The sequence below is a fragment of the Canis lupus genome, chromosome 35 (assembly GCF_003254725.2).
Source record: "Canis lupus dingo isolate Sandy chromosome 35, ASM325472v2, whole genome shotgun sequence".
NCBI classification, from domain to species: Eukaryota; Metazoa; Chordata; class Mammalia; order Carnivora; family Canidae; genus Canis; species Canis lupus.
Window position 1 is genome coordinate 16,926,334 of NC_064277.1, and position 8,891 is coordinate 16,935,224.

At 53.6% G+C, this 8,891-nt stretch overlaps 1 protein-coding gene and 1 long non-coding RNA gene across 9 annotated transcripts in view; one reads left to right on the forward strand and one right to left on the reverse strand.

Moving 5' to 3' along the window:
- Positions 1-4,177, reverse strand: part of KIF13A (kinesin family member 13A) — a 211,328-nt gene extending 207,151 nt beyond the window's left edge. For 6 of the 8 annotated variants that reach the window (XM_049105945.1, XM_049105942.1, XM_049105940.1 and 3 more), the window contains exons 1-2: positions 3,916-4,177; positions 3,562-3,652 (exon numbers count right to left, since the gene is read on the reverse strand). Coding sequence is in view for 7 of the 8 variants with exons in the window: in XM_049105942.1 (XP_048961899.1) it covers positions 3,562-3,652; positions 3,916-3,970 (146 nt within the window). In the remaining variant the exon portion in view is untranslated. The remainder of the gene's footprint in view (positions 1-3,561; positions 3,653-3,915) is intronic. The other 2 variants (XM_049105944.1, XM_049105943.1) reach the window with 1 other exon arrangement.
- A 1,132-nt stretch (positions 4,178-5,309) lies between these two features.
- On the forward strand, positions 5,310-6,869 carry LOC118353372 (uncharacterized). Its single transcript, XR_004812183.2, has 2 exons — positions 5,310-5,530; positions 5,979-6,869. It is a non-coding gene; the product is annotated as an uncharacterized LOC118353372 (long non-coding RNA).
- The last annotated feature ends 2,022 nt before the right edge of the window (positions 6,870-8,891 follow it).

Below are 8,891 nucleotides of genomic sequence, written 5' to 3' on the forward strand. Positions count from 1 at the left end.
AGAAGAACGGGAGGTAATAGTGCAAAAGAAGACTTTACCCTATGTATCTGTTCATACTTTGGTTGTTAAGCCATTAATTTGGGCAAACTGGGGTTCTCATTCTCTTCCCCCCTGCTGACTTGCCTTGATTCTGCATTCTATTCCATGCACCGCGTGTGCGTGCACACACATACACACAACCAGCCAGAAGTAATCTGCAGCAGGCATGCTTTCGCTTTCTTTGACAGAAGACTTTCTCCTAATCTTGAAAAAGTGAACCTACATTCTTAGCACCCACATGACTAGCACAAATGCCACCTTCCTTGCAGGCTGGGTCACTTCCATAGCCCCTCCTCAGTACCCTCATCACACTAGGGAGCCTACTCAGTGCTGACACTTGCTGAGCACCTGCGATGTGCTATTTAGGGCACGGGACACAAAGGTAAGCAGGATAAGGTACCTGCCTTCAGGGAGCGTGCATCCTCAGGAGGAGACAGAAGAGGAAACAGGTAATCTCCAAATAATATAGTGCATATGATGACAAAAGTATAGTCTACATAATCTACCTCACTGTATTCTATTTTTCCCTCTTCCTTCTCACATCTCTCAAAGGTGCGAACCTCTGATATAGGCACTAGGCCCACAGTGATCTTTGGATCCTCTGTGCTGGGAGCCATGTGATATAAACTTCATAAATATCTCCTGGATATAAATGCAGTATTACTTTTAAAAACATGTTCATATATATCTTAATGTTTCAAAATGGTGATCAATATATATCTCAAGTATTAACCAGGACCTCTGTGTTGTATTATAATTTTAGAATTTCAAAACAAATATCTTTAACCTCAGAAGCTCTATGGTCTTTTAGCCTTTAACGTGTAGTCTTGGCTTTGATTCCATGGGGGTGGGGGAAGGGACATTATGAAAGCTAAGCCTATTTGTTTCTTTCCCTGGAAATCAAAACATCCCTGCTTGTTTTTACTGGGAGAACTGAAAACTCTCACTTACTAATTTAAAATTTCTATTCGTGGGCAGCCTGGGTAGCTCAGCGGTTTAGTACCGCCTTCGGCCCAGGGCCTGACCTAGAGACCCGAGATCGAGTCCTACGTCAGGCTCCCTGCATGGAGCCTGCTTCTCCCTCTGCCTGTGTCTCTGCCTCTCTTTCATTCTGTGTCTCTCATGAATAAATAAAATCTTTAAAAAAAATTCTATTTGTGGTTAATACATTAACAATTTCTGGCAATTTTCAGGAAAATAATAATTCTAACTTTGACACGGGTTTGCCAATATTATTTAAAGACTTCTTATACTTCAAGCCTTGAACTTCTAGGTAAGAAAAATAATATTCCCACCTTTCCCTGAGCTCTATCTCAAAACAAATGATAGAAATGAAATGCAAACACGAAGCACTGTTGTAATTAATCAACCCAGAGCCCAAGGGAGGAATCCTTTCTATTTTTTTTTTTTTCCTTTCTATTTTTAAATGCACTGTTGCTTTAAGGGAAAACCTGGTGGAGAAATATGAAACCAAGCTGCATAATGAAAATCAAAATGCATTTGGTGTCTCCATCCTTGCAAAGACAGTAATCCTAACCTACAAGCAGCACTGCTGGATAGACTCCACTCCAGTTTTCTATAAACTGAGTGACCAGTCCCCAGGCAGAATCCCACAGAGAGGGTCCATCCACCAAAGAATCCTATCTGTCAGGAGGACGAAACAACAGAACGCCTAGGTTTCAATGCTGCTCTTAACAATTTCAGATAAGGGGCTATTCCAATAAGCCAGCAGATGGATGAATCCCCAAATCACCCTACAAATCTTTATTTAAAATGTCCTGATTCATAACTGCAGTGGTGGCCCTAAAAATGATCAACTCATTATTTAGCATTCCTAACCAATCCTCTACAGTTAAATCGTTCCCATCCAAGTACCACAAAATTAAATGTTTCCCTCCACAAATCACAAAGCTTCATTTCATTAAACAGTAGCTAACAGTAATACTCCCTACGGTTAAGAGTGACAAGGAGCAGGTGCCAAGCCAGCAAGGAGCACAGAAGCAGTGGCTACATTAACAGGAGCTAACATTCTACCTGTTTCCCAGGCTGCCTTGAAGAATCTGACCCAGCAGAATTTGGGGAGGAAACAATAGAAAAATATCCAGGTTTAGGGGGGGAAAAAATGTTGATGTGGGCATCTGATTAAATCTGTAAATTTTTTAATTTACTCAGTTCACTAGCACCGCAAAATATACTACACCACTACAAACGTACCCAAAATACTATAAATCTTTAAAATGGATCTAAAAGTATTATCCAAGGATACATCTATCACCGAAAAGCATTTAGTCACACATCATTTTCAATATAACTTTAGCTATTTCCTATCACCATGACGATCTGTTATAGGTAGCAGAATGTTTGCAAACTGAATAAAAATTTCCAGCCTCAACACAAAAAGCCAAGACCTCCTCGGCTTATCTCCCGACAACTTCTTCCCCAAAATTTAGCAAAACCGTGCCTGAACATGGCATGATTACAAAACAGACGCAGCTGCTCCCTTTAGCGGTAAAATATACAAACCCTACTTCAGTCTATACTCAGTGAAAAATCTCCCAAGAGCAAAAACCACTAAAATGCAGCACATCAATCAACAGGTGACTTTTAGAAACACACGCATCCTCACGTCCCAGAGGAATTAATTCTGTCAAATCTCCCGGGTTTTTTGTTTTTTTTTTTTTTCCTCCTTTTCTATTTTTACAAGCTACTGCATTGCTATACTGAATGAATTCCAACCGTTTTCTTCTCAGGGGCTTACCAGAAAAATGCCAAATATTCAGATTATTTTAAGGCATTTTCCCATACTGCTGCGTGGAAGAGAGCGGAATTAATAAGGATCCAAGAGTTACCACTTTTCAAATGCAAATATGTTGCCATCTAGTAAATGCAGCCCCTTTAAACATCCCCCCCAGTGTCTACACAGCTCAGGGCACTACTTTTGTTTCCTTGAAAATCAAAATTCGCGCATTACATGCAGGCATTATCTCGACCCAGCACCAACAAAATAATAATTTTAAATGGTCCACGCCTGAGCTCGCATCCTACAATACTGTTCTGCTTTATGATGGATGGGGGGGGGGCTCCCCCCCATCTTACGTACAAAGTCCCAAAACAATTCCGCCAAATAAAGCAAACTGTGCAGTGGCTGGGGGGGGAGGGGGGGGCACTGGGTTCCACGAAACCAAGGCCTTGGGATGGTCACTTGCCGGCCTCGGGCCTCAGTTTTCTCATCTGTAAAGTGTGGAACTGGCCGTCGAGGGCTGCACCGCCCCCCGCCCCCCGCCCCCCGCGTGCACCCGGCCGGCCCGGGCTCCCCGGCTGCCGCGCTCGCGGTGGGAGGGGGCGGGCGCGGGGGCAGCGGGAGGGGAGGAACTTGGACTTGCAGCAGCTTCGGCCGGGAGCGTGCGACAAACTTGGAGGCGGCCTCCTAACAATGGGCAGGAGCCCCCCGTGTTCCGGGATCCAACTCGCAGGAGCCGGCGGGTGGGCTCCTCCTCCGCGCCCTCGCCGCGCCCGCTTTACCTTTCTCCCTGTTTGGTGTTGGAAGGAGGCGGGTGCAGGACCGTCTGGTTGCCTTCCATCTCCACCACGCACTTGGTGTTCAGCTCCAGTTCTGAAAGCGGAGGGCAGAGGCCCGTTGCGCGCCGAGCATCCCGCCCGCAGCCCCGGGCGCCCGGCTGTCCCCGGGGAGGGGGGGTGGGGGCGGGGGCGGGGGCGCGGGGCCGGACCCAGGCGGCAGCCGTGCGCCCCCGCGCCCCCCGGCCCCCGCCGCCCCCGCGCCCCCGCGCCCCCGCCGCCCCCGCCGCCCCCGCACTTTGCAAAGTTGCCCCCGCCCTCCGCCCGACCACGGATAAAAACGAGCGGAAAGCTCCTCACCTCGCCGGTTCATGGGCCGGACCCGGACGGCAACTTTTACCTTGGTGTCCGACATGTTGGCGGCGCCCGCGCGGCCCCGGGCCGCCCCTCACGCGCCCCGCCGCCGCCGCCGCCGCCGCCGCGCGCCCCCCGAGCACGGCCGCCGCTCCGCCGTGAGCTCCGCCAGGCAGCGCCGAGGCGCGCGGGCCATCCCGGGGGAGCGCGACGCGGGGCTCGGCCCGGCCGGGGAGGGGCGGGCGCGCGGGCGGGCGGGCGCGCGGGGCGGGGCGGGGCGGGGCGGGGAGGCGGAGGCGGAGGCGGAGGCGGAGGCGGCGGCCGCGCGCCGGGCCCAGGCGCCGCTCTAGCCGCTCTGGCCGCTCCGGCCCAGCCGCGCGCGCCGCCCGCCTCCGCTCGCGCCCGCCCCGGGCCCCGCCGCGCCGCCATCTTCCGCGCCCCGCCCGCGGGCCCCGAGCGCCGGGAAGGGCCCGTGTCCCCGGAGCGCGGCGCGGGTGCGGACGGCGCGGAGGGCGCGGAGGGCGCGGAGGGCGGGCGGGCGGCCGGGACCCGAGCCCCCCGCGGGGCCGCCGTCTCCCGCACCCCGGAGCTCCGGGGCGGGCCGGCCGGGCAGGCCTCACCCGCGGCACGGAGCGCGCCCGGATCGCGGACCCCGCGCGCCCCGCACCCGCACCTCCGCACCCCGCGCCCCTCACCTCCGCACCTCGTGCCCCGCACCGCACCCCGCACCCCGTGCGCCGCCCCCTGCACGCCCGCACCCCCTTGCCCCGCACCCGCGTGCCCCGCACCTCCGCACCCCGTGCGCCGCCCCCTGCGCGCTCCGCACCCCCGCACCCGCGCGCCCCGCACCTCTGCACCCCACGCTCCGCTCCCCGCGCGCCCCGTACCCCGTGCGCCGCCCCCTCGCGCGCCCCGCACTGGTGCTCTGCGCCCCACACCCCGTACCCCGTGCGCCGCGCCCCTCACCTCGGTGCCCCGCACCCCCTGCGCCGTCCCCCGCGTGCCCCGCACCCGCGCCCCCCACACGATCCGCACCCGCACCCCGCGCGACCCACACCTCCGCACCGCATGTTCCGCTCCCCGCTCGCCCCGCACCCGCGTGCCCCGCACCCTGTGCTCCGCCTCCCTCGCGCTCCGCACCTCCACACCCCGCGCGCCCTGAACCCCGTGCGCCGCACCCCCCCGCGCCCCCCGCACCTCCGCACCCTGTGCGCCGCCCCCCCCGCGCGCCCCGCACCCCGTGCGCCGCGCCCCTCACCTCCGCACCGCGTGCCCTGCACACCCGGACCCGCGCCGCCCCGCATCCCCCACGCGCCGCCCCCGCACCCCGCGCGCCCCGCACCCGGTGCTCTGCGCCCCGCACCCCCGCACCCCGTGCGCCGCGCCCCTCACCTCCGCACCCCGCACACCCGCACACGCGCGCTGCCCCGCATCCCCCACGCGCCGCACCCGCACCCCGCGCGCCCCGCACCCGCGCGCCGCGGTGCTCTCGGGTCCCAGCGGGCGCCCGAAGCGAGGGGCGCCTGGGCGTCCGCCACCAACAGCCCGTGCTCCTCGCCCCGCTTCCCCCCTTCGCCTCCCTCCCCCTCCACGCGCCCGGGAGCCCAGGACGGTCCTTCAGGTACGAGCCCTGGGCTCCGTGGTCCTGCCAAATGCAGACCTCGCTGGCTGCCGGGGCCGAACTGGGTGAATCTGACTTCTTCGGTTTGGTTCAACAAGTGCTTATCGGGAGCTTAGAGTGCGCCAGGCATTTTGAAGTGTAGGACAGTTTAAAATTCAAGAGTCTGAATCTGGGGGAAATACTTGAGAGTTTGCTTAGATGTGGGAATTCAGTTGTTCATCCGTTCGCCGAAAGGTGAGCTGCGGGCCCACTGTGTGCAGAGTGCGGGAGAAGATGCACAGACAGGAGTAAAGTGAGGCGTCCCGTGCTCCAGACACGCTCTGTGGCGGGGAAAACTAGAGCGGGGGTCAGGTGTAAGGCCACTGTGTGCGCAGGTGGCGTGAGAGGTTCAATTCAGGCGTGGGCTTGCCTTTAAATAATGCCCCACCTCACTTCTGTCTTGTTCTAGGGTCCACGAATTCAGCTCACCTCCGAAAGGCCTGCGGCATCTTCTTTCTTTTCCATTCCTACTAGCAAAAGCCTACTTTGTCCACCCATTCGCCTCCCCAACAAATGTGACCCGAGGACCTACTATGTGACCCTGTTCTACGCTCTTGCAATATAATGCTGAATTTAAGAAGGCAAGATTAAGAACCTCCTGAGGTCAACCAGCTAGTTCTGTGCGTCTCTCCTCACCTTCCAGCTACTCAGACATCCTCTTAACTTCCTAGTTTTACCTCCTATAATTTCCCCTAAATCCAGCTTCCCGACTGATTTTTTTCCTGATAATCCTTTCATCATGCATACTATTCCATTGCTCAAAAAAACCCCTTCTGGTGATCTAGTACCCTATTTAATATTATGTCCCCTGTTCCTAAAGTCATCCAGAACCTTTTCACAAGCAGGATTCCATCCCCATGCGAAGCCATTGTTCTGTAGTTTCCATCAGTGTGAATTATAGAGGGTTGAATTGTGCCTCCCAAAGATTTGTTCAAGCCTGAACTCCTAGAATCTGTGAATGTGACCTTTGTTGGAAACAGGGCCTTTGCAGGCATAACCAAGTTAAGGTAAGGTCAAACTGGGATGAGCCTTGAATCCAGTGGTTGGTATCTTTATAAGAGAAAGAATCAGGAGTTTTGGAACCCCACACACAGAGAAGATGGCCATGTGAAGATGGAGGTGGAGATCAAAGTAATGGGAGCCATAGGCCAAGGACTGCCAAGAATTTCCAGAAGCTCTGAGAAGCTAGAAAGAGGCAAGAAAAGATTCTTTCCTAGAGCCTTTGGAGGTGTTAACCTCGATTTTGGACTTGCAGCTTCCAAAACCGTGAGAGAATAAATATCTGTTGTATTATGCCATACAGTTTGTGGTGATCTGTTACAGTGACCCTAAGAAACAAATAGAGAGATTAGTGTTTCTTCCCCCAACCCCAGTACTTTTTATTTTGTGTTCCTCCTCCCCTCTGCTACATCATGAAAGCCTGGAATTTCTGACTAAAAAGTTTCAGCTCTAGGGGCACCTGGGTGGCTCAGTCAGTTAAGCATCTGCCTTCTGCTCAGGTCATGATCCCAGGGTCCTGGGATTGAGCCCTGAGTCTGGTTTCCTGCTCAGCGGGGAGCTGCCTCTGTGCCTCCCCCTGCTCCTGCTCACTTGTTCTCTCTCAAATAATTTTTTTTTTTTTAAGTTTCACTTCTAAAGGCAATGGGAATTGAAGGAAGGTTCTGGTTTGGAAGCGGGAGACTGACAGGTTCAGAGCATCCTGGGGAATGACTCAGGGCTGTTGTGTCATCTCAATGGCAGGTGGCAATGGCCAGAACAAAGCCAGCAACAGTGCAGGGGGAACAGGAATAACAGATGTGGGGCATATTGTAAGGAGTGGAATGAATGACAGCAATCGATGAGATGTGAGGACTGGGGAGGAAAAGGGGTGCTGGTGGCTAGGGAAAGATCTAGAAAAATCATGGCCCATAACCCATCACAAATGGATGAGAAGTCTTAAGGGAAGAGGGGGAATGGTTAACAAGGTGCTGCTAGTTAAACAGTTCCCAGTGGCTCTTTGCTGAGTGGTCCTTCCTTCTGCTTTCCTTTCCCAAACTTCTCCAACTTTAAAGGTCTAGATTAGTCCTCACCTCTTCTAAGAAGGGTTTACTAAACTGTTTTATTCTTCAAGACAGTCTAGGCTTAACTCACTTGGAATCATATCTTTTTAGAGTGACAAAGTGCCTTTTGGGGGTCTTCTAGACCCTTCTATAACATCCCCCAAAATGGTCCTCCCTGTGCTTGAGTATGTTCGGTGGTACAGTGCTCACTGCTGGGTGACTATTCCAACATTATATAGTTGTAGCGGATCTCCATGAAGAATCAAATCTGCCTCTTTGTAAACCCCAAGTGTTGACATGAGTGCTGTCTCCTAGAGTTTCACTCTCCGAGTCAGTGTCTTCTTATATGTGACAGCCCCTCAGATACTTGAAGATGGCTCTCGTGTCCGTGTGAAAACTTCTCTTCCTCTGAGTATGCTGTTCTGGGTTTTGCTGTTGTGTATAATATAATACATCCTCCCCAAATCTAGCAACTCAAAACAATTTGAGAAGGGTTCACCTGGGCAGTTCTGGCTCTTATTCTATCACAAGGTTGTAGTCAGATGGTAACTACAGGAACCATGAGGGGGTTGGAACAGCTGAGCAGGCCAGCGTTTACTCTGTCTCCAAGTGGTCTCAAGGTTCTGTCTCCATATGGCCTTTCTGCCTGGGTAGGCTTGAGCTTGCTCACAGCATGGTGGTGAGGTTCCAAGTGTGAGCATTTCAAGAGTACCACCAGCACATACCTTAGAAGTCCTCTGGTATCACGGCCCTTCCAAATCCAAGGTGAGGACTATCATTCTGTTTGTTATCTCAATGGGGGAAATGTCAAAGTGTAGTATATTCAGAAGATCGTGTGGGGTGGGTGATATTTGCAGTCCTGTATGGAAAATGCAATCTGCCATGTAACACCTTCTCTCGTCCTCTATTCTGGCCATCCTCCTCTGGAAGTGTGTTGTAATAAAGTAAGGCCTAGGAATAAGATGGGCTGTGTTCAAATCTTGTCTCACTTAATACATAGCTTGGAACTAATTGTTTAACCCCCACTAATCTTCAATAGGTTCATGCATATATGGGGAATCTGAACTCCTACCACACAGGACGTGGGAGATGCCTGTTGGAGTAAATGCCTGATGTACAATGTTCTACCTTCCTAGTTCCTTCTCCCCTCCCCTCACCCCTTGGCTCCTAGGCTTCAGCTGCCATATTTGTACTGTATAACCCCACCTGCCAGTATTCCTGGCTATTCCTGCCACATGCTGAGTCTATCAGGTTCTTCCCCCTGGAAATCTGGGCTTTGAACT